The 24880-nt window shown below is 45.2% G+C and overlaps 1 protein-coding gene and 1 long non-coding RNA gene across 7 annotated transcripts; one reads left to right on the top strand and one right to left on the bottom strand.

The window, feature by feature from the left end:
- Positions 1-4665: 4665 nt before the first annotated feature.
- LOC100835661 (DEAD-box ATP-dependent RNA helicase FANCM) lies at positions 4666-24880 on the top strand. Of its 6 annotated transcripts, none has more exons than XR_001407708.2 (22): positions 4666-4828; positions 4919-5351; positions 9308-9451; positions 9573-9655; positions 9764-9878; positions 10421-10512; positions 10711-10765; positions 10853-10974; positions 11047-11160; positions 11278-11471; positions 12121-12248; positions 12689-12749; positions 14353-14429; positions 15458-15507; positions 18742-18907; positions 19010-19131; positions 19210-19527; positions 19613-20726; positions 20913-20967; positions 21318-21476; positions 21885-23042; positions 24337-24880. XR_001407708.2 is itself a non-coding variant. In XM_010239584.3 (21 exons), the coding sequence occupies exons 1-21, from the start codon at positions 4781-4783 to the stop codon at positions 22432-22434; spliced, it is 4200 nt and encodes a 1399-aa protein (XP_010237886.1). In that variant the 5' UTR covers positions 4666-4780; the 3' UTR covers positions 22435-23528. The 6 variants fall into 6 exon arrangements, 3 of the variants coding, with proteins under 3 accessions (XP_010237886.1, XP_024310190.1, XP_024310191.1); XR_001407707.2 differs by having other exon boundaries at positions 24340-24880; XR_001407709.2 differs by having other exon boundaries at positions 24362-24880.
- On the bottom strand, positions 5725-9331 carry LOC112268599. Its single transcript, XR_002959942.1, has 3 exons — positions 7729-9331; positions 7067-7479; positions 5725-6972 (listed from the first exon to the last, which is right to left on the bottom strand). It is a non-coding gene; the product is annotated as an uncharacterized LOC112268599 (long non-coding RNA).

The following is a 24880-nucleotide window of genomic DNA, read 5'->3' on the forward strand; positions in this document are numbered from 1 at the left end:
TCCCTCACGAGTCACGAATGACACTTCAGAGACCCTCCTCAACGGCGACACCGTCAAGGATGACGACGATGGCGGTCCATGGTCCTGCTATCGACGCTACACAGACTTAGTTGCCCATCCCCTGCATGAAAACCTGAGATCATTGCACGCGACGTGGTCGGAGACCCACCATCTCGCAAGAATTATGAGCGCACCACTAAGAAAGATGATCAAAACCGGAGTAGCCCTCGCACTACAATGGGGTGGAGTCTGCTAGTAACGTGACTTGGTCTTGCACGTGTGTGTACAAGCCGTTAGTATTGGTTAGCTGACTTAGTCTATCCCAACGTCTCTAGCTTATCTAGTAGTTCGTTGGCAGCTTATCCAGTAGTTTGTTGGCTAGATTGTAAGAGTTAGCTGCTCTGCCGAAGGCATCTGTACATGTATTTATACCCCTTGTGTTCATCAATACAATCCAAGTGTTGAGCCACTCCATCTCTCTCGTGTCTTACATGGTATCAGACGCTTGACGTCTCTGAGACCGCACTCGCTTCCGCTGCCCTCATGGCAAACCCTGACACCAGCCTCCCTCTGACCTCCACGGCGGCCGGCGCACTCACAGCTTCAACTACCGCTCTTGTGTCGCCTGCTATCCTCCCTCCTGGCTCCACTCCATAGCCTGTAGGCATCGCCGCTGCCCTCGGTGCCGGCACAGGCCCAGGCGTCTCCCTGAGCTCGCCCATGGCACCTCTCCCCACTGCCCGTGCTCTCTTCGATGATGATGTGGCCGCCACGTCCGTCGTCCGCGATGCGGGCGCCATCCCGGTGACGGCTGCCTCTCTGCAGCATATCCGCATCAAGGAGCACGTCCTCACCGCCCTCGACCTCAAGCGAAACAACTATGGCTGGTGGATCTTCATGAAGGTCATCGGCCGGAACGGCCTCGAGGACCACCTCGTTGCCGGCGCCGACCACAAGCTTGAGGACGCCGAATGGATGAAGGACGACCTCACCATTGTGTCCTGGCTCTACACCACCATCAGCGAGGAGATCCTCGACATCATCCTCGCGCCGCACGATCCGGCTTTCGTGGTATGGACAAAACTCTCAAGTCTTTTTCTGGACAACATGATGACTCAGGCCGTCTACATGGAGGAGGAGTTTCGCAGTCTGCAGCAGGGCCACCTCTCCGTCACGGACTACTGCTCGCGCCTCAAGGTCCTCGCCGATGACCTGCGTGACGTCGGCGTTCAGGTCTCCGACCAGTCCATGCTCTTCAACATGCTCCGTGGTCTCAACCCTTCTCTCGGCCACGCCATCCCGGTGCTCACCATGCAGCAGCCATTGCCATCCTTCATGCGCGCCCGTTCGTATTTGCTGCTCGAGGAGCATCGCCAGGAGCAAGCTGCGCGTCGTCAAGCTGCCGCCGCCTTCTTCGTCGACCGCTCCGGCGCACCGGCACCTGCGTCCCCACAGGGCTCTCCTTCCAGTAGCAACAAGAAGAACAAGAAGCGCAAGACTGCGTCGACCTCTCCGGCCGCCGGCGGCTCGCGCTTCCCCAACTCGCCTGCCGCACCATCCTGGCCACACGGCGTCAACCCGTGGTCTGGCACCTTTCAGGCCTGGCAACAGACACTGCCTTTTCAGTTGATTCATTGTGATGTTTGGACCTCGCCTGTTGTGAGCTCCTCAGGATTTACTTATTATTTAGTTATACTTGATGATTACTCACATTTTGTGTGGACTTTTCCCCTGCGCCGTAAATCTGACGCTCTTCCTTCCCTCCTCTCCTTCCACGCGTATGTTGCTACTCAGTTTCGTCTGCGCATTCTTGCACTTCAAACTAACAACGGCAAGGAATTTGACAACGCCGCCCTCCGCTCTTTTCTCTCGCGGCACGGCATCCAACTTCGCCTCTCGTGTCCGTACACCTCACAACAGAACGGCAAGGCGGAGCGCATCCTCCGGACCCTCAACGACGGCATGTGCACTCTCCTCTTTCAAGCCTCCATGCCACCAAAATTCTGGGCTGATGCTCTTGCCACGTCTACCCTCCTGCTCAATCTTCGGCCATGCAAACCTCGTCAAATGCACACTCCCTACGAGCTTCTTTTTGGCATTCCTCCTCCATACTCTCATCTGCGTGTTTTTGGATGCTTGTGTTTCCTAACACTATTGCTACTTCTAGGAACAAACTAATGCCTCGTTCAGTTTCTTGTGTGTTTCTTGGTTACTCTGCAGATCACCGCGGATACAGGTGTTTTGACCCGGTTTCTCGTCCTGTGCTAACCTCTCGGCATGTTCATTTCCATGAGGATGTTTTTCCTTTTGCACAGGTGAACGCCCAGCTGACGCCAGCTCCGACACCAGCCGACGACGCCGCGTCCTTCGACCCGGCGATCCTCTCACTGGGTCCCGTACGTGCTGCTCCTCCGGCCTCTCCATCGCGCCCAGCTGCAGCCACGGTGTGCCCTGCAGGCACCTCTCCCGCGTCTGACACGCCCTCGATGCATTCATCTGGCGCGCGGCCGTCTTCCGGCGGCTTCGTACCGTCCGTCGACCGGCCCGCGCCACCCACCTCCGGCATCGACACCGCGCCCCCGCCATCGCCGTCTACGCCCTCGCCGACCATGTCATCGCCGTCCACGCCAACGTCCTCAAGCATCCTGCTCGTTGTGCCGCTAGCACCGGTGCATCGCATGGTCACTCGTGCACAGAACGGCATCTTCCTCCCCAAGCGCTTGTTCGACTGCACTGCATCGACCACACCTTCACCAATTCCGTCGTCAGCTCGTGCCGCCCTTCGCGATGCGCACTGGCATGCTGCTATGCAGGAAGAATATGATGCCCTCATCAACAACAACACCTGGACCTTAGTTCCACGACCACACGGCGCCAACCTCGTTTCCGGCAAGTGGATTTTTCGCCACAAGACTCGACCTGACGGCTTCCTCGAGCGCTACAAGGCACGTTGGGTTGTCCGCGGGTTTTCTCAGCGCCCCGGAGTCGACTTCGGCGAGACGTTCTCTCCGGTGGTTAAGTCCGCCACGATCGGCACTGTGCTCCATCTCGCTGCTGCTCGTGCATGGCCGGTCCACCAGCTCGACGTGAAGAATGCCTTCTTGCATGGCATCTTGTCCGAGCGTGCTTACTCGCAGCAGCCGACGGGATTTGTCGATCCATCGCAGCCCGATCATGTGTGCCTCCTCTCCAAGTCTCTGTACGGACTGAAGCAGGCCCCAAGGGCTTGGTACACTCGCATCGCCACCTTCCTTCGATCTACAGGTTTTGTTGCCACCACCTCCGACCCGTCGCTGTTCGTGCTTCGTCACAGCATCGACGCCGCGTACCTGCTGCTCTACGTTGATGACATCGTCCTGATGGCGTCCACTGAACGACTGCTCCGACACATCATCACCAGCCTGAGTTCTGAGTTCTCAATGAAGGACTTAGGACCGCTTCAGCTCTTTCTTGGGATTCAGGTAACTCGGACTGCCGCCGGATTTTTCCTGTCACAGGAACACTACGCCGAGGAGCTACTGGACCGTGCCTCCATGTGCAACTGCACGCATGCCGATACGCCCATCGACACCAAGCCCAAGTCGTCCTTGACCGATGGTACTCCCTATGCCGATCCCTCAGGCTATCGTAGCATCGTCGGTGCCCTACAGTACTTGACGATGACACGGCCTGACATTGCCTACGCCATTCATCAAGTGTGTCTCCACATGCACTCGCCGACGGACGCTCATTGGCAATTGGCGAAGCGAGTTCTTCGGTACATTCAAGGAACTACCTCACTTGGTCTGCAGCTCCGGGCGTCGTCCACCGTTGACATCACCGTCTACTCCGATGCAGATTGGGCCGGCTGCCCGGACACGCGGCGGTCTACCTCAGGCTACTGCGTCTTCCTTGGCGGCTCGCTTGTGTCCTGGTCGTCCAAACGACAGGTCACCGTCTCCCGCTCCAGTGCGGAAGCGGAGTACCATGCCGTGGCAAATGCTGTTGCCGAGTGTACTTGGCTTCGACAACTTCTGGGCGAGCTGCACTACGACATCCGCACGGCCACTGCTGTGTTCTGCGACAACGTCTCCGCCGTCTACCTTGCCGCCAACCCTGTCCATCACAAACGAACGAAGCACATTGGGCTCAATGTACACTTCGTCCGGGAGAAGGTGGCCATCGGTCAGGTTCGAGTCACTCATGTTCCCACGACACAACAACTCGCGGACATCATGACGAAAGGCCTGCCCACGGCGGTGTTTGATGCTCTATGCTCCAGTCTCAGCATTCTTCATCCCGATGCTGTGACTGCCGGGGGTGTTAGTAACGTGACTTGGTCTTGCACGTGTGTGTACAAGCCGTTAGTATTGGTTAGCTGACTTAGTCTATCCCAACGTCTCTAACTTATCTAATAGTTCGTTGGCAGCTTATCCAGTAGTTTGTTGGCTAGATTGTAGGAGTTAGCTGCTCTGCCAAAGACATCTATACATGTATTTATACCCTTGTGTTCATCAATACAATCCAAGTGTTGAGCCACTCCATTTCTCTCGTGTCTTACATGAGTCCCAGAAACCTCCTATGGGCTACCTAGGCCCAGCTGTTGCCCATTCGAGCTGGCCCATGGGCCATGTAACACAATAACTTTTTAACATTCCGCCCGAACCATAGCTTCCACTCTCTCTCTCTCTTCCTCTCCCGGTCTCCCCTCGCCCTTTCTGAAACTCTCGCTTCCCCGCCCAAATCCCCTCTTCCCTCCCAAAATTCCCCCAAATCCGCAAACCTTCGCGAGCAAGCGCCAATGGCCGGATCGCCGCCGTCTTACCACCCCGTCCTCGACGACGACGACGTAAGCGCTCCGCTCTCCTCGTCTCCCCCCGTCCTCCCTTCTCCTGGCGTGTGCGTGCTCATGTCCCCTTTGTCAAAACCCTAACCGCAGGGATTCGACTGGGATGCGGCCGTGCGCGAGATCGACAGCGCCTGCGCCCTCGCTGCCTCGGCCTCCACGGCCCCCGCCGCCGTATCGACCTCGGCGCCACCCGCCCAGCCCTGGGCGGCCGCTCCCTCGTGGACGGCGCCGCTCCACGTCCCCTCGGCGGCGGCGGCGGCGCCGTTCCCCGGGCCTGCCGTAGGCGGCACGCGGCAGTCGACGCTCCACCGCTTCGTCGACTCCTTCACCAGGAGGCAGGCCTCGAAAGAGAACCTGCCCCCTGCGCCGGTGGTTCCCGCGGCGGCGCCCGCTGGCGGAGGGGCGCGCTTTCCGGAGAGCTCTGACGTGGGGTGCTCAGGGAGGGCGGGCGAGGACGTGGCCGTGGAGGGGTCCTGCGCCGTGGCTCTCGACCATGAGGCGGTGCAGACGTGGATCTATCCAAGTGAGTGTTGGATTTCTTTATGCATTTTTTTTTTGCTACGTTCTTGTTTTTAGCATAGCCTGTGGGCATGTGAGCGTTTGTGTTTGGCACGTCCCTGGCAATGTGTTTATCGGTGTATCTAAAAGTGTCATTTTGGTGGTGTGTTGAGAGTCATTGACTTGTATAATGACCTATGGGCTGCCTGCTTATATCTTGATCTGGCATCAAGAGGATTTCTCGGGTAAATTGTATGAAATCAATCAGGGTTTAGAGTGCACGGGGTAAAAAGTTTTACTAGGCAATCATTTCAGCTTAAGTGTCATGTGCATTATGGCTATCATATTTTGACTGCAGACTCACAAGACAGTCCAATTTGATGACAAATCAAGTGTGAGATAGTGATTTTGAGATTTAGACCTAGAAAGGCAAACATAAGTAGGTAGACATAGAATTGTTTAGTTGGTTTCTTGCTTATGCAGCTGTCAGATAAGACGGATACCTTTAATCTCATTAAAATTGCTAGTTCCTTGGTTTTATTGATTTTCTTGTGCAACTACAAACAAGTGAATATCTTTAATTTCCTTTGAGAAACAACATTTTTGTTTGGCTTTACGATCTTGATTGTGAAATACTGTTCTGCAATATTTTCACTTTGTCGACACCTTGGTTATTTTTTCTCTACCGGGAATTCTTTTTTTTAGTAGTTGTACTCTCCGCGCTGGAGTAAGGATGCACGGACTTTCATTCCTCGGATATACAAAAGATGAAACAATCACGTTATATAAACTAGTGGAGTGCCAGTGCGTTGCCACGGAATCATTTTTGCTCAAATCATCAGTATGCTTGACTAATGACACTGCAAATCACCTTAATAATTCAACAAAATGGATGGCATGTTTTGTTCCCACGAAATAAATTGATAATAAAGCCTTTTGCAGTCCGCGAGCAGTTTGACATACTTTTCAAATAACATCCTCACAAGAAAATGATAATTCCTTCAAGATTACATTTACATTTGCATCGCTACGGTTAAATCAAATTAGACTACTCGCTACAGATAAAATTAGACTAAAAACCACTATTATATAGTAATAACACTTGCTAGTAAATTTGTCCTAATTTCAGTGACAAACATTACCACCGTTTTAGTTTGCATTAGATTTAATTGCTTCCAGTAGAAAGAGACAAGGAGTTTTTTTTGTCACAAAGGAGGCGAGGAGCAAGTGGCCGCTCTTTTATATTTAGAGTAAATCTTTGGTTATATCTTGAACGTATTATCATATGGAATGAATGATTCTTGAGATTCAAAAAAGATATAAAAGTAATAGTCGAGAAGTAATTTATATCGAAGTAAACACTTGGGAGGATTAGCTTAAAGGCCTCCAAAACCATTACTTCCTAGAAGTGCAAACGGCGGGACAGAAGGCACTCAGTACAAGCTGCTAGCCCCCTTCCAATTCTCTATCACACATGCCTTGCTGGACTGATGTAACAGCACATTCGAAGATACCTGTTGATTATTGATGACCATGGATCCATCCATCTCATGATCCATAAACCTCACCAAATGTGCATTAGCTTCTGCTGCAAAAAAAATCTTCAGAAATACAGAAAGGAATACATACCCATAAGCTGCAGCTTTCTGTAAAATTGCAACACAAGAACAGTTCAGATTTAAGTTCAAACAGGGGTATTCAGAACTGAATCAAGAGGAAATATGTTAAGTCATTATTTACCTTGATCCTGGAACAAGCTAAGGAGATATTCCCTTCAGTGAACACTTTCCTACAGACCTCAATGATGATTCTTGCCAAGTTTTCCCAAAAAAAGCCCAATTATTATGAGTCTGCATGATGGGTACGAATCTATCTTCTCTGTTCTTGCTGGACTTTCTGACCTGCTTTTTCAAGTTTTCCGGTGATACATTATTACTGTCAAATTTATAGGCAGACTTCATAAAAGCATCACCAAATTAGATTGAGGAAAGTCTTCCTTTGAAGCAACTAAACCAAAACATGCCAACCATCTGCAGCCAGCCTTGTATGGAATTTCTTGTGCACATACCATGCCACTCTTAGGTGCAGCCAAGCATTCCATCAAGCACAGGGAAGGCTGCAAAGCAGTAGCATTGGTTGCCCATATTTAGAACCTGCACAACCAAGAACAATGGAACAAATCTCAATCATACAATGCAAATTTAATTCATATAATCGGAGATTGAGACACACCAGTACTCAAACAACAACCAGGATGGAGAGGTCAGGTGGGTTAGGAATAAGTAATTAGCAACCAAAATAGGAAAATAACTACACGGAGACTGATCGAAAGGGGTAGGAAAGCAACAGCAACAGCTTTTGGTCTGCAAACGAATCAGCGGAAGCAGGCGCTGGCGGTGTACCTGCTCGCCATGACATCATGCACCCCACCACTCGCGCCAAGTCACGCCTGCTCCCTCCCCAGCCGGTGGGGAATCATCACCGCGTTGCCAGCGAGCTAGCCAGGGGAGGGGGAGATGGGATTGGGAAGGAAGGAGACAAATTGGAGCAGCTCCGCTCCTTGGCAGTGCGGGGCGCAGGCGGCAGCTGGAGAGAAAGCAGCCCGCAATGGTGGGAGAAAAAGAGACGGCGGCTACGGCGGCGGGAGGGAGGGCAGGCAACGGTGGAGGCCCTGGGCTCCCGATGGGATGAGACGGAGGAATCGTGAATTAGGATGGAAGGGAGAGGAGGCGGATCGGGGAGGAGGCGGATCGGGGAGGAGGCAGAGACCGGTATGGGTGGAGGAGTGCTGAACCGGTCGGGCCGCGTGGGGCGGGATCGAAAGCCACGACGTACGGCGCCCGCCCATTGTCACCAACTCGGCGTCCGCGGCTAGGAAGAGAGAGGGCGGCGCGGCGGGGGAGAGCAGCGGCTGCGATGGCATGGAGAGCGAGCGAGGCTGGCGATGAAGGGGAGGAGGTGGATTGGGAATTCGCGGAGGATGCGGATTGAGCAGTGCGAGGAAGAAGAGTTCGAGGAGGATGGATTGATCGAGGGGATAGGTGCGAGACAGCGAGAGGGAGAGGGGATAGGGTCGGGCCGCGTGCCAGGGACTCCCGTGCGAGAGGGTCGGGCGGAAAGGGTCGAGGACGTATGGCAGCGACGACCGTACCATCACCACCAACTCCAATTTAATATATTGGTATAGATCGGACAATAACCTATGATATCAGTGTTATAAAACACGACCTATAGGTGTCGCCTTGGCACTTGTCGGTGGGGTGGCCCTAGGCAAGGTGGGCACTGAGGGTCAAAATGCGACGATCAAAGTTGATTCCTACAAGACCAGATCCTCCTAGAAAATATCCGTGGATATCCGCTTGCAGGGTATCCATTGCCATCTTGAGACCATAAGCAGCAAAGTAGCATGGCCCTGTGGGGCTCAGGCCGCCTCTGCTGGGTTCAGTACCAGTCCTCGATGCCCTATATGCCAACCCCGCCCTGAATCTCTTTTTGTTGACCAGAAACAACACAAAAGATGACAGTGGAATCTAGGCAAAAGAGAGGCGGTGGTGGAAGTGGAGATTTGGATCTCTGGAGGGTGGTGCTGAATTGGAGAAGGACGGCAGCTGCAGTGTGGCGTTGGAGAGGATCTCTTGTGTGGTAGGCTTAGGGTTCCTCTTCCTCACTCACCAGCATGAGCCATAGATGGCCTGATGTTTCCTGTGCTCTTCTTTTTTACTTCTCCATTATTATTATTCCTCAGCTTGCTGCTGTTATCTACTCGAAGCTTTGTGGTGCTTGCTTCTGCTCACGGATGTTGGCTGGGCACTAAGCCACAAAGCTACCTCTCCTTGAACACTATCTTACGCACCTGCCAAAGATTCCTTTTCTCTCTATGGTTCAGTTCTGCTGTAAACATGTTTGCTTTGTAAATATTTATAGGATTCTCAATTTTTACATATGATCTTTGTAATTTGATGCCTTTTTTTCATGTTGCAGCTAATGTAGAAGTCCGAGAGTATCAACAATATATCGTCCAAAAGGCCTTGTTTACAAATACACTAGTGGCTTTGCCAACTGGACTTGGCAAAACTTTTATTGCTGCAGTAGTGATGTATAACTATTTTAGATGGTTCCCTGAAGGTAATGTCTTGTGCCGAACTGGATACCTTCACGTCTTCTATGTTGTATTTCGTGTTGAACTTTTACAGAATGTACGTGCTGACAAATTACTCTCCTCATCTGATACATTTGAAAAGTTCAGGTAAAATAGTATTTACCGCCCCTTCACGCCCGCTTGTTACTCAGCAAATTGAGGCATGTCATAATACAGTGGGTATACCACAGGTATTAAATTTTATTTTTCATACATTTATTCATGTCTAGTGTCAAATGAAGATCAACACATTTCTTCAGCCAGTGTGGAGATTAATGAGATTTACTTTTTTTATTCAGGAGTGGGCGATTGATATGAAAGGGAATCTAAGCCCTGAGAAGCGAACAAGTTTTTGGAAGTCTAAAAGAGTGTTCTTCGTCACTCCACAGATTCTTGAGAATGATATACGATCTGGTGATTTTCCCTGAATGTTTGTGGCATTCTTTATTATTCTTCTTTTGGATATCTTTTGTTGTCATTTGTTACTTTGTCACTTTAAGATTCATTTGTTTACGTAGGTTTTAGAGTGAATACCAAACATGGACTTAATTGTGAAAGCAACCATGCATTTTTTTTTCTTCATCTTATCTGTGTATGGTGAAAGTGCAGTTGCATTATAGCCTACTTGGAAGTGCAATCCTGCACAAGCTGTATTTTGTGCAAATGTGAACTTACACAAATGTCTACAAAGGAAACCATGTCATAACTCATAACTACATGATTTACTCTTAATCCAAAATAAAATTTTCATTCTCTCTGTCATGTAGTATTATTGCCTCAATTTATGTTTGGATCGACCACTTCGTCACTTAAATTCTAGACTATCTCTATGGTAGGCTGTCTGCCTGTTTGTTTGTCCAGTTCAGGTTGCATACTTTTGTTGTCCACACTGACTTCGCTGGTATTATCTCTTCAGTTCCTCTCTGATATGGAGTTATGAAGTTTGCTTTTAACAGGTATATGCATGGTGAAACAACTGGTTTGCTTGGTGATAGATGAAGCTCATAGAGCTTCTGGAAATCATTCTTACTGTAGTGCTGTCCGTGAGGCATGTTTCATACTCAAGTACTTTATCTATCTTGTTTTATTTGAATTCCACAATACCCATGTCCTTTATTTTAAGTCATCACGCGTTTCCCACATTATCAAGCTCATCTAATTAACTGATGATATCGGTAAGTTAGTTGTACGAGTTCTTCACAGTTCCCATGTATGCTTGTTCAGTTATTTTCTGCTATGTTTACAGTTGGTGGCATCAAATGTACCATTAAGAATTTTAGCTTTGACTGCTACACCAGGATGTAAGTCTCTGCACTTATGATTGAAGTGCTTGCATAAAAATGACCCTCTTTCTAATTTTACAATCTTATCCCGGGCATGTCTTTCAGCAAAGCATCCAGATATTCAAGGTGTTATCAACAATTTACACATATCAGAGTTGATTCATCGTGACGAAAGTGATCCTGAAGTCCAACGATATGTTAACACACGCACAGTTGATCTCGTAAAGGTGTGTATGAACTGTGGGAAATCGGTAATACACAGTTTTTATAATCTGTGAAATTTACTTGTTTCAGTGCAGGTTCCTGTTGGCAGTGATACAGCTCAAATCAATGAGATGCTTTTAGAAATTATACGTCCACATATTGCCCAACTGCGTGCTGCTGGGGTGATTGACAATAGGGATGCTTCAAATGTATGTTTCTCATCTCTTAAATATGTCAATCATCATGTTGGCTATGATTTGCTGCTCATGTACTCATTTCTTATTTGCTACACATGTGCATTATTAATTGGTAACTATTGTTGCCAGTGGACCCCACATCAACTGCACATTTTAAAGGAGAAATTCAACCAAGCACCCCTACCAAATCTTCCCTTGGAAAAGAAAAAAGAAATTCGCAGATCTTTTGCGGCTGTTGTCTCACTTTGTCGTATAAGTAAATTGCTATTGAGCCATGGAATCAAGCCAGCACATCAGTCGATTGAAGCTACATGGAGTGAAGGGTATTTGCTACACCATTTCTGCTACTCCCTCCGACCCATATTACTTGTCTCAAATTTGCCCAAATTTGGATGTATCTATGTTTAAAAAGCGTCTAGATACATGTAATAAGTAATTCCGGCCGGAGGGAGTACATGATTTAACTTGTGTGTGTGTGGATAGTAATGCATAACTAAGCCCTAATGACTTTTGCGCAATATTCTCTTGGGCATGGAAGAAGAACCTTGTTGGATCCTGTTTTCTTAAAAGCAGAAGTAATCTCAACTGCTGACAACATACATGTAATTTGTCGATATATAGAGGATTCAAGATGGGCCAGTGCAGCTTAATTAGATGCGTTTGAGCTGTTCCATTTACAGCTGAACATCGATTTACCTATGTACTCTGATTGATATATGTGATAAGTAATGCAACCTCCACCTATCATGTTCACCATCCTTTCTGAACCAACTGGGCCTACAAGTCTATCTAAATTCCAGCCCGAGTTCCTCCTGATTATGTAAACATCTTGTGTTATAATGTCTGATTTGTCTATCCAAGGAATCAGAACCATATATTGATACCAAATCTTCTTCTTGATTTTGTGCATCCTCTACTTAGTTTCAGAAATAGGCCTTTTGTTCCTGACACCATGGTTCTTGTTTATTGAAGGGCGTGGAATTTGTTTTCAAGGAATGAAGTCTTCATAAAAGCAAAGGAAATGATGGGGAGCATCGTGGGAAAGGGTGTGCCTAGTCCAAAAGTGCATAAATTGGTAGAAGTGTTACTCGATCACTTCCGTAAGCAACCTTCTACTTGTATAATGTGGTACATAATTTGTCCAGTTTATTTGATGATCTATAAATGTATAATGTTCCGTTGTAGTAAAATTCACCAATTCTTTAGGACAACTAATAGAGTAGGTTGATGGCGCTCCTCTGTTTTCTTCCTATTTGTAAGAATAGTAACTCCTTTTGGTATAGTTACAGTAGACTAGCAGGGATATGTTTGTGAAACTCAGCTCTTAAATTATTGCTTGTATCAGAAGAGTTGACAGTTGATACTACTCGCAATGTTCTATCTGCTTTGAGTAGTTACACATGATTGTATCACAACTCACATGTGGATGTCTCCTAGGAAGAGCCTTCTCTATCAATTCGCTTTAACTGTTTCCACTCTCTTAATTAAAAACAAAGCTAACTTTGCTCTGATGAGCTTGGTACTGGCTATCTTTATGCAGACAAAAAGAATCCAAAGGACTCAAGGGTGATAATATTTTCACATTACCGGGAAAGTGTCAAGTAAGATTCAACCGTTGTAATAGTCTCTTAAGCTATTATGTATATCATTTTACAATTTACACATCTATGCGTGTTGTGATAAAAGAAAAGGTCCATTTACCACCATTATCTTTTCACACTTCTGGAAAGTCTTTTTTTTAACGTAGCGAAAAGGAAATCAGATATTGGAAATCATAGGATGAGGGGCCATATAAGATTGTTGATGATTTAGGTTGATTTTTAAGCTCATGGTTCTATTTTAAATTATTTTCTTATGTTTGTGTTAACAGTCTGAAGGTTGCACTAATGGTTCAAATTTTCTGAGTTAAGTTTTAACAATTTTCATGTTTAAAGCTCATAATTAAGTACAAAGCTTTGAGGAGATAGCTTGTAGTGTTGTCTTGAGTAGAATTAAAGCTTGTGGATAGTACCCTAGTTGAAAGCTTGTAGTATTTGAGGAGAGACCTTGTAGTATTGCCCTAGTAGAAATCTCGTTGTATCCTACTCAAGCCCTAGGCGAAAGCCTGCAGTGTTCAAATGAGAGAGATTGTAGCATTGTCTGAATAGAAGCTTGTAGTGCCCGAGTGGGAATGTTCTAGCTTTGTTCAAGTAGAAAGCTCATATATTCTAGTTGAGACTCGAGAGCTCATATATGCATCAAATTGGCATGCTTACTCATAATTTTCTTCACAAATTAAAATGTTCAAGTTATCAGTCCCACATTATATTGTTTGGTATTGCTAGACTAACATACTTGACACCTGACAGTTATGTTCACTCTTATAAAGATCTGAGTTGGTGGCAATCTGTTCACACATGCCAAGTTTACCTCTTAAGTATTAGCCCGTCAAGAAATTATAGCGATTGCCATCCACTCTATGTAATACACATGTATCACGATGCCTTGATTAGTTGATTTGGTCGATGTATATTTCGAGATAATATTTTATCTTGCACAGTAATATTTATCTTGAACATGGTAAAGGAGTAATGGCAAAATAACTCATAAAATAGAAAAAAGAATCAATTGCAAAGCACAAGCATTTGGCTTGTACTCCCTCCTTTTCACAAAGGTTGGCGTATTTGGTTTCGTTAAGACAAGACTTTCACCGAGAATGACTAAATTAATACATGTGTTTTTTTTCATACATGAAATTTATATCAATTAGATTTGAATTCGAAAGTTCTTACTAATAATTATGGTTTCGTATCATATAAATGATATATGAATAGAGTTACCATTCGTCAAAGCGTTGTCTTAACGAAACCAAATATGCCAACCTTTGTGAAAAGGAGGGAGTATGTACTAATGCTCTAACTGATGTTACAGTAGGATTATGTCTCCATCGGCCGTGAAAAATATATTCGCTAGGACTGTTCAAACCTGGGTTTTGCCAACCTGTGCAAAAACGGGCCATGTATAATGTATATTTCCATGAGTAGTCAACACCCGAAAAGGCAAATAAGCTTCACAGAATGGTCATTAACTGTTTTTAAAAGTTACTCCTTGTTTTCTTGGCTGTCTGTCAAAAACAATGTCTGTAGTCGACCGTTGGTGTTTTTCATTGATTGTTTATCAGATTATATGCAGTCTGAATGTTTTATCGGTTACTTTGAATCACAGAGAAATATTGGGTGCACTGAGTGATAGTGGTACCGGAATTTTCAGACCTGCTCAATTCATCGGTCAAACCTCTACAGGTATGACTCCTAAGGGGTGTATCAGTGATTCATATGACATCACATAGATGCATACAGAAATACAGGCACATGCATGCATGTATTTCTTGTTCTCAAGGGTATTTAAACCACTGTTCAAGAAATCGGCCGATTCAATGATTAATCGGCCGATTAATCGCTGATCGGGAGGGCATTGGTAAGATTAACGGTAATCGCCAGCGTTAATCGGTCAGGCCGATTACAACCGATTTATCGGCCGAAAACCGATTAATCGCATGCCAAATCCGATAATTTTCCCAACCCAAACCACGAAATTGGCTGCCCCTGCCAATTTCTCCCCGGGCCGAAGCCTCGATCTAGCGTAGCGAAGTGTGGCGCTGCCCCCAATTCACCCGCTGCCGGCCAGGAAACTGACCGCCGACGCCCGGATCTAGCACTGTGTAGTGCCTCTGGTGCTCCGTCGCGGCTCCTCCTCCACGAGCCAGCGACGGAAGCAAAAGGGGGCATTGGGGGCGAGTGGATGGCAAGCCGGTGACGGAGGCGGCAGCGGTCGTCGGGGGTGAGAAGGAGACGAGCCAACGATGGAGCGCGCCGCCACCTCCTGTTCTTGATCGATCGAGGGATGAGGATTGGATTATTACGTGGAGTCTTAGGGCAAACGTGAGCAGAACGTGAGGATAAATGGGCCTGGGCCTCTCTTTTTGGATGGGCTGAATATTAAATATGGGATAATTCTGAATTTGACACTGCTCTAGGTACTGTATAGCATATTTTACTGTAATGTTCGACCGATTAATGATAGACTGAGTAAACCGATTAATCGGTCCGATTTCCGATTAATCGCTAATCTCTACCCGACCGAGCAGTTACCGATTTCTTGAACAATGATTTAAACACATAATTCTTATTCTTTTGTCTAGTAACAATCACACAACCACTTGTTATATAAAAAAATTTCAGTTAATTACATGGGCCATATCAAAAATAAAAAAAAATCTTACAGGGCCACACAGTCACACGGTCTAGTTATAAGATTTTGGCCTTTACAGGTGACAGGCTGAAGGGGCAGACACAGAAAATGCAGCAGGCTATTTTACAGGTATTGAACAATACCCCGTTATTTTCCTCCCACCCCAACTTATTGAAGTACAAGAGATGGGGGCTAACCTTCTATTCTCTCACACCTCTAGGGTTCCCTCAGTGGATATATATATAGTAGTACAGGGAAAGGTATATGAGCCACATGGGCCAACTACACAGCCCACTAACTGTCCAGCAACAACTATTCAACACTCCCCCTCAAGATGGATGATAGATGTCTATCATTCCCATCTTGTCACATGCCAACTTGCATTCCTTAGCTCCCAACCCCTTTGTTAAGCAATCCGCAATCTGTCGTCCAGTACTTACATATCCAATTTGAATAATTCCTACATCCAATTTTTCTTTGATGAAAAATCTGTCAATCTCCACATGTTTGGTTCGGTCATGCTGAACTGGATTATTTGCTATGCATATGGCTGACTTATTATCACACCAGACATTTAGACAGCCTTCCCTTAGTACCTTTAACTCTCTTAAAAGATGTCTTACCCATAACATGTCACTTAGACCTTGTGACATAGCTCGGTACTCTGCCTCTGCTGTAGATTTTGATACAACAGACTGTTTCTTGCTTCTCCATGACACAAGATTTCCTCCCACAAATACACAATACCCAGAAGTTGACCTCCTATCATCAAGACAGCTTCCCCAATCTGCGTCGCTGTATCCATCAATCTCAAGATGACCATTGCTCCTAAACCACAATCCCTTTCCTGGGCTTCCTTTTAGATATCTCAAAATTCTATACACAGCATCCAAATGACCCGTTCTAGGCTCCTACATATACCTGCCGACAATGCTTACTGCATATGCAATATCAGGTCCTTCTGGACTTTGTTTGACTGTAAAAACCCACTTGCACCCAACAGCTTTCTTCCCTGTTGGAAGTTCAGTCATCTCCCAAGTTTGATTCTTCTTCAGTGCTTCCAATTCTTCTCTCATGGCCTCACACCATTTTGGGTCTTGTTTTGCTATCTTCCAATTAGTTGGTACAGAAACACTTTGAAGTGATGCTATAAATGCCTTGTATGAGGATGAGAGTCCATCATATGACAAATAGTTAGCTATGTTATGTTCAAAGCCATATCTGTTCACAGGTTTTGATGCAGCTCGTCTCCCTTTCCTCAAAGCAATTGGACAGTCTATAGATTCTTTGCTAGCATCAGATTGCTCATCCGAAGCATCTGACATGCTATCTCTAGATGAATGTTCCTCATGCACAAATACATAAGAGGTTCTAGTGTGTTTTGCATACTCGCACGCATCACACTTTAGTTTACTCAAATCTACCTTACTCATTACAGCAGGATAAACTTTGTTCATTTTATCAAAAAAAAACATGTCCCATTCGACAATGGTGAATCATCGCCATTGTCTCCTTATCACCCTGGACCGCTGCAAGTATCAATGATGATTCTTGCCCTCCATTCTTCTCTCGGTCAAGGTACCATAGCCCCCTACGTCTGATTCCTTCCCCAATCTTCCTGCCAGTTTCCCCCTCCTGAATCAAACATCCTTTCTTGTTAAGAGTGACAGAACAATCAATCTGATCAATACGACTGCTCAGGGATATTAAGTTAACTGGGAAAGCAGGTACATGTAACACAGTAGCTAGTTGTATGCCTGGAGAACATTTCACAGTTCCAACACCTTTTACTGGTTGAGCAGTTCCATCCGCAGTATGCATGGTTTGTTGACAAGTAAGAGAATACTGGTTATATGTTTCAAATTCTCTAATGTTACCAGTAACATGCTTAGAGGCACCTGAATCCAAAACCCACTCAGATTCAAGCTGGTGAGTGGTGAGAGAGACATTTTCAGAATTACCTTCATTGGTGTAGACAAAATGGGCAAACTGACCAAGGAACTCTCCCCCTGCTTCTCATTTTTCTTTGCTTCGCCTTGAGATGCATTTGATTGTCCTCCCTGGTCTTCAACAGTCATGTTTGCTCTATTTCCCCCTTGTGAAAAATTCTGATTCTGGTTGTAATTCTGATTGTATCACCCCCCTGTTCGGCCTCTAACACCTCTGTAACCACCTCTGCCTGGTCTGCCTCCTCTATAACCTCCCCTGACTTGACGTGGTGGAGCAGGACATTGCCAACTAAGATGCCCTTGCAGCCCACAATTGTAACAGTCTCTAGTTTCGGGTTTCTCAGACACAAAGTATGTGGGTCTAGGGGCAGATTCTCCTTTTCTAGTTCTCTTCAACCTTGTTTCCTCTTGAGCAATGGCTGCAATAGCTTCCTCAAGTGATGGTAATTGTGCATGATTCTGCATCAAGGATGCTCTTCTATTTTCAAATTCTGAATTTAATCCCTTCAAAAATTTCAGAACTCGCTTGCCTTCAATCCACTTCTTTGCTGCCGCCACACATTCAGGATGAGCTAATACCAGAGGATTTAAAAAATCAAGATCAGCCCACAATTGCTTCAACTCTCCCACATAAGTCATCACCATCCTCTCGCCCTGAGTTAGGTCATGAACCTTATCTTCAAGCTGAGAAACAAGCATCACGTTTCCTTTGCCTGAGTACATCTGGGACAGAGCATCCCACACCTCACGAGCAGTTGTAAGAGCTTCAACTGACGCAGCCACAGATGGGGTTAAAGAATTCAGGAGCCACGCAAGAATACCCAAATCTGTAGTGCTCCACTTCTTCCATTCACCCCCTTTCTTGTCTTCAGGTTCACTAACCTCGCCCAGAACATATCCCTCCAAGGCCTTCATCTTCAACAGAAGCAATCCTCTCCTTGACCAGCTGGTAGTTGTTTACCCCTTCCAACTTCACTTCATTTGGTGGCAATGCACCCCTTCTGTCTGTGCAGAACTAGCTCCCAAAGCAGATGGAAGTGTTCCATCTGCTGTCTTGGCCAGAGCCACCGCTACAGCAGCAGCAGCAGTTTCCACACTCTTGCTGGTTATCAGTTCTGCCAGCGTGTCCAGCGCCTTTGCCAGGTCTTCCGCCATGCCTCACTCTCACCACAGCTCTCCCCTTGGACTCCTAGAAGTAGGACGCCCGGATCTGCCACCCCTTGCAGCAGGACGCCCGGATCTGCCACCCCTTGAAGCAGGACGCCCAGACCTGCCACCCCTTGCATAGGGTTCCCTCAGTGGGATATATATATAGTAGTACAGGGAAAGGTATATGGGCCACATGGGCCAACTACACAGCCCACTAACTGTCCAGCAACAACTATTCAACACTTATCCTGTAAATTGCTTACAGAAATTTCGGTCCGGGGAATACAATATTTTGGTGGCAACATCAATTGGTGAGGAAGGACTAGATATTATGGAGGTTGATCTTGTGATCTGTTTCGATGCCAATGTCTCTCCATTAAGAATGATTCAGCGAATGGGAAGGACTGGGCGGAAGCATGAAGGGCGAGTTGATATCCTTTCGTGTTGATGAAAATTATCAAATCCAGCATGGAGTTGCAGTTTTTTAATGTGTTTTTCCTCTCTTGGGCATTGGTTACCTTAACTGCGCAAACTGGTTCTGGCTTGTGAAGGGCAGGAGTTGCAAGGGTACACAAGGAAACAAGGAAGTACTCGGACGATGAAGAATCTATTACGTAAACGTGACAAATTTGATTACCATGCTAGTCCTAGGATGGTAATTCTGTTTGCTCTGTTTGTTGATAAAACCATTTCTTCACTCTGCAGGTGCTAATTATGTTATCCATTCTAACAGGTTCCACATGTCTATAAACCAGAAGTTAAATATGTTAAATTGTCAATAGAGAAGTATGTTCCTCACTCAAAGAAAATAAAAGTCGATGCTAGTTGTGTATCTCCAATTTTGAATAAGTTGTCAGAGGAAGACGGTCAATTGATTGCTCGGTACTTCATTGCATGCAAAGAGGATATTTGGAAGCCATCTCTTGTTGCATTTCCTAGTTTTCAGGTTTCTCCATGCGATATCTATAAAGTACCCCATTCATTTCGAACCACAGATATGCTAGTTGATGCTATGCAACAACTTCAAGATCTTTCTTTCTCTACAACAAAGGTAGATTCATTGACCATCTGCTAGGATTTTATAATTTGTTTTCCTTTATAATTTTAGAGATGAAAAAGTTCTGGTGCTGTTTCAGAATACCTATGTTCAATGTGGAAGCCCTTTACGAGAATCTGCTGATGTAGCAACGGTGAAGGACCAGGCACCGGAAGTGGAATGTCCTTACTTTTCATCTGGAGAAGTGGCATTGAGTAAAAGTGTCTGTGTGCCAAGTTCTCCGGTCAACAAATATCCTCTCCACTCTTTCTTCAGTGGAGATTATGTAACTGTGGATGTTGGAGGCTTCGTGTCAATTACCTTTGTACCTGCCCTGCCGAGATCAGCTGAAATCAATAAGGACAAAACAAACATAAATTGGCAACAGAAAGTTCAGAACAAGACCACTCCTTTCAGTGGTCCAACAACAGATGGTGCTTATTCAAGAAATTTGATATTTGTAACTAATGCATCCAGTTTAGCCCCTCATTCCCCAGAATATTCCAAACATGACCATGATAAACATAACATCCACCCTGGATCTCCATCTAACACATTTACAAGCCCAAGAGAAAAATGGGACTCGCCATGCAATACTAAACCAGGGAGCCCAGTTTTGTCAGTTCAACAAGATAGTGAGGAACTTAGTCCCAGGTTAACCCATTATATTGAAGAAGGAATTGTTCCCGAGTCTCCAATCCTCGATGTTAACCACCAGCAATTAGAAATAGACAGTGCTGCTAATGCTTGTTTTATTCCTAAGGTTTGTTCTTCGAAGACACACGGTCAGGGAGTTCAGACCAATGGTTCAGGATGCCAGAACGGACCATTGAGCTTTTGGAAGAAAGGTCAAATTTCTGCTGGGGTCACTGAATTTCCAAGTTCGTCCAGAGATGATGTCCTAGATAAGATTCAAGCAAGGACGGAAGAGCCAATGTGTCCTTCAAATGCGAAAATGTGTAGTCCTGCTGCTCATACTCCTACAGCAAATCTACTGTGTGATAGTTTATCTGATGAGTGGCAGGTTAATTCAGTAGTAGGGGATACATCAGGGTCAGTACAGCAAGCACCCAAGTACAGAAGACTCTGCAAATTTGGTGACAAGATCAAGAGAGTTTCCTCAGTGTCTTTGAATAACAGATATGATAGATTTGTTGAAGGACAATACGATCTTGCAAATAAAACTATGCCCAACCAAATGGAGCATGCTATTGGTGAGTTGAGCATGCTTATTAACCTTTCGTAATACCTTTAATTTTGTTCTTTATAACTCCCTAAATTCTTGTTACCTACTCAATCTTTTATCGGTATAATACTTTTTAACCTTTTGCTGTCCTCACAAGCCTGAAATCTTGACATAACCTTCGTACCTTGATAGCACTTATCTATTTCTGTTGTAGGAAACAAAGGGAAGGCCAAGAGGCGTCTGGATATATACATCGATGAGGAAGTCGAGTAAGATTATTAGAACCTTTGCATTGAAATTTTGATATTAGCAAATGAATTCTTTTTTAAAAAAGGATTTCAGTGTTTGATATCACTCTAGGAGCATTCTGATATTTCAATTAGGGAAAATGCATCGTACTAAACACACGTTGGTACCCCAAAGTTTTTAGCACATTTTAAAAATACCTTAATATTTGTACATGTGAGGGAGTATATTTAAAAATTATGTGTACTAGTTGGTCTTACATACTCCATACTAAGTATTGCACTCCATAGATTGTATGAAACGGACATGGGTGTAACCACCTAGTAGCATGAAAAAAGCTTTCGATTATTGTAACCTTATATTATTGCTGTAGGGTGTCCGAAGATGCTAATATTTCAGTGGATGAGGATGATGGTCAGAGTGACGACAAATACGAAGATAGCTTTATTGATGATCAGACAACTCCTACAGGCCAATTCACCCAGAGTGAACAAGGTGGTCAAAACACTGGTGACATGATGGCCTTCTATAGGTATTACAAGATGACCAGAGCACCAGACATTATTTCATACATTATTTCCTGCTTACATTATTTGTAAATTATAACGCAGATACCTAGAACATTATGTGCATACAATTCACATTCAAAGTTCTGAGGTGACGATCCTATTTAGAATTTACCGTCATTTTTTAACGTGGGGTGGATCGTGAGAAGCTGATAACTATTGGCTCGATATTCTTTTCATTGGAAGTACTAGCTTTTTTGCGATCAGTCATGTTGGAAACTGAGAACCAGATATATTGGCAGTTAGCTTTGCACATTTCCTGTTCACTCATGTTCTGAGCATAAGAATTCCAGAACCGTGTTCATGTTTCTGTTCTTGGAAAGAAGTTGCTGAAGGAAACTTTGAAACTCATACACTGTCTGATGTTTTTGCAGGCGATCACTACTTACTCAGTCCACAGTAGTTCTGCCATCAAGATACCAAGATGTCTCTGACAATTCTGCTTATAGAGCTGGAAGTTCGAGCTGTTCATCTGGGAACTTGCACAATCCTATTGAGACTCCACGAGGGATTCCTCAAACACATGATACCACTGGCCCAAGTCCTCTAGGCTCCATGGAGAGAGCTAGTTCGATAAAGGAACAGGGTGAAGCAAGTGTGATCAATTGTGAATCAACCACCAAATTAGACAGCAGAAAGAGAAAGCTAAGCTTCCAGCAAGCTGTCTCAATTCCTGTCATAAATCTTGAACCGGAACCAGAACTGGAACCGGCACCACCTTCTGCACATCTTACTACTGGAGTCAATAATGACATATACTGGGACGACGATGCTTTCTTTGAGAGCCTTGACTTCGATGCAATCGAAGCACAAGCGACCGAGCAACTGAGACTCCAGAAAGCACAATCAGCACAGAAACCAGCAGAAACTAAGCGAGCATCTGATCTGAGCTTCCCACCTCCATCATTTGATCTTGGGTTCTGACAGCCCATGTTGGTGAGCTGCCATTCGGAATATGTTCATGTAGCTGTGCCACCAGATTATCCAGGATCATGGTCACAAACCGTGACGGCAAATCAGTCTGTTACGTTGACCTTTTCCACCCAAATGTTCTGACTTAAAGCACATGACAGCAGGCTTCAAGACATTCAGACATGCCTGGAGTGCTGCTGGCAAGACTTCTTCCTGGCGTATTTATGAGGAAGCCTGGAAGATCAGACAGTGGCAAATGTTAAGAGGTGTGTGTGGCAGTTATGTATCATTTCGTCCAGAATTGTGTACCATGTGCAACAGCATGTCCCTAAATATCTTCTGATACAGAAGTGCTTAGCTGTGTCCATATATACACCAGTTGTCCAGTTAGAAACTTGGAGCTCAGTGATAGCTTAGCCATGCAGTGAAAAGTGGCTACCTTTGCTCAACCAAGTGATTCTGCATGGCTGCAAGGTAGATAGAAAGTGTGAGTGGCTGCTGCGTTGGTGCCTGGTAGCTTTCTCCAAGCAAAGAGGGAAATTATTCCGAATCTGTCACATCCACTGCTCAGTACACACAGCTTCCTCGCCCCAGTGTGAACTGGGAGATTCTGAGCACAGGTAATATTAATTCTGGACTCATATTCTCCTAAACCTCTCGCGCTCTAAGAGAAACTGGGAAAGAGACATATAGCATTGATATATCAGTGCAATCTATGCACTGGATCTCTTTTTCTACACATTACGTGTAATGTGATCTCACGGGGCAGGGTAAAATAAACTTGAAAAACCTGAGAAGTAAAAGTGCAAAAGTGTATTTATTTATTACTACACTGATGCACCTTGGTACTGGCCTCTGTCCAGACATAATTAGGAATGAGTAATAATTGAGTATTCCAGTGAATAGTGTGATGTAGTGTGGACACAAAGATTCTAGGGCAAAACAATACAACAGGTGAGGAAAAAGAACATTCTTGATAGCGTATTCTGGAGAAAGTTCTTAACGTACTAGTATTATGTAAACGCTATGCAGTGCCTGCAAAGAACAGACACCGCCGGCGTCATGTTTTTATTCTAACTTGCTTTCTTATTTTTAAGATTTGAATAGATCATTGTGCATACGTTTCCATAATCAGCAAGCTGTAGAGTAACATAAATCATGTCAAGTTTTCAGAATAATTAATTAAAGCACATGGGCGACGTGTGTTGGGAAGATCTTGGCTTCTAGTTAAAGCTCAAGTAGATCTTGTTTAGTTCTGAAAGCCTTAAGGATTAAGATATGATGGAACAATATTGCTTTATGTACAATACTTCAATTCCACATAACTCATGACACATGCTAACTTGGAGAAAAACACAAAGTAGGTGCACACAGGTTGCCAAATGGATGACGCCCATAATCTTTGCCCTAATCTATTCTATAATCTTAATAGTGGTACTAGTACTACAGTGCATCATTATATTGGTATCACTGAGCCTTGTCCACCTGCCAACGTTGTGCAAGTTAGTTAATTTATGTGCCCAAAAAGAAAAAGGGAAAAAAAAGATGAGGTAGGTAGGTAGGCAGGCCTTCTAGAAGCCAACAAACCAGCAGGACCACACTTGGACCAGGAAAAGCTTTCTAAAGGCACATCTCAAGTTTTTAATTTTTGGTGGATTGGATTGTGCACTATTAGGTGAGCCATCAGTGTTGGGCTCCAGGCAGTTTTGTCCTATAATGTCACATGTAACTGCTCCTGATTGCCCATTTCAGTTTGAACTGTTTGTTATATATGTATGCATGGAACGTCTTCCATCCTACGCATTATCTATGTATGTATAAATTATAAATTATGATCTGATGAAAAGATGATGGGCGATGTACACGTACCAGAGTGTTTTTTAGACACCTCACCTTTATAATTTTGTCATTTAGCAGTCATTTTCCTTGACGAAAACAGACAGGAGCTGTGCTGAGTGACTGAGTACTCCGGAAGATAGCCGTGCCAGTGACTTATCCACGCTGGAGGCATCGTGAAACGGCTGGAGGGATGGGTGGTTTTGGCGACTTGTTAAGAGTGGATGGTGAGACGATTTGCTGGAGCGGGTCGCGATAAGGATGCAATTAGGATCCTGGTTGTGTCCCGTTTATAGGCCAATTTGCAAGTTCAAATGTTTTTTTGCTCAAAATTTGAAAGATTTGGAGGTTGTTCTAGAACAGGACGTATGCTGGATACTGTTTGCGTCGCTAGGTCGCGGCATGGTCTTTTTCATCAACTGCCTGTCGGTCTCCAGTGTTCGTGTGTGCAACGGTTTCTGCCTGGCCATCTAGTTTGGTATTTGGGCATTCGTGCATTTTGAGAGATTATCTTTTTATATCAGTATATTCCGATGTTAGAACAATAGTTGTCCTTTTAGGGCACGTAAATAGATATGGAGAGATAAGAGGAGAAAGTATATAGTCGATCGGTGTATTGCTA

The sequence above is a fragment of the Brachypodium distachyon genome, chromosome 4 (assembly GCF_000005505.3).
Source record: "Brachypodium distachyon strain Bd21 chromosome 4, Brachypodium_distachyon_v3.0, whole genome shotgun sequence".
NCBI classification, from domain to species: domain Eukaryota; kingdom Viridiplantae; phylum Streptophyta; class Magnoliopsida; order Poales; family Poaceae; genus Brachypodium; species Brachypodium distachyon.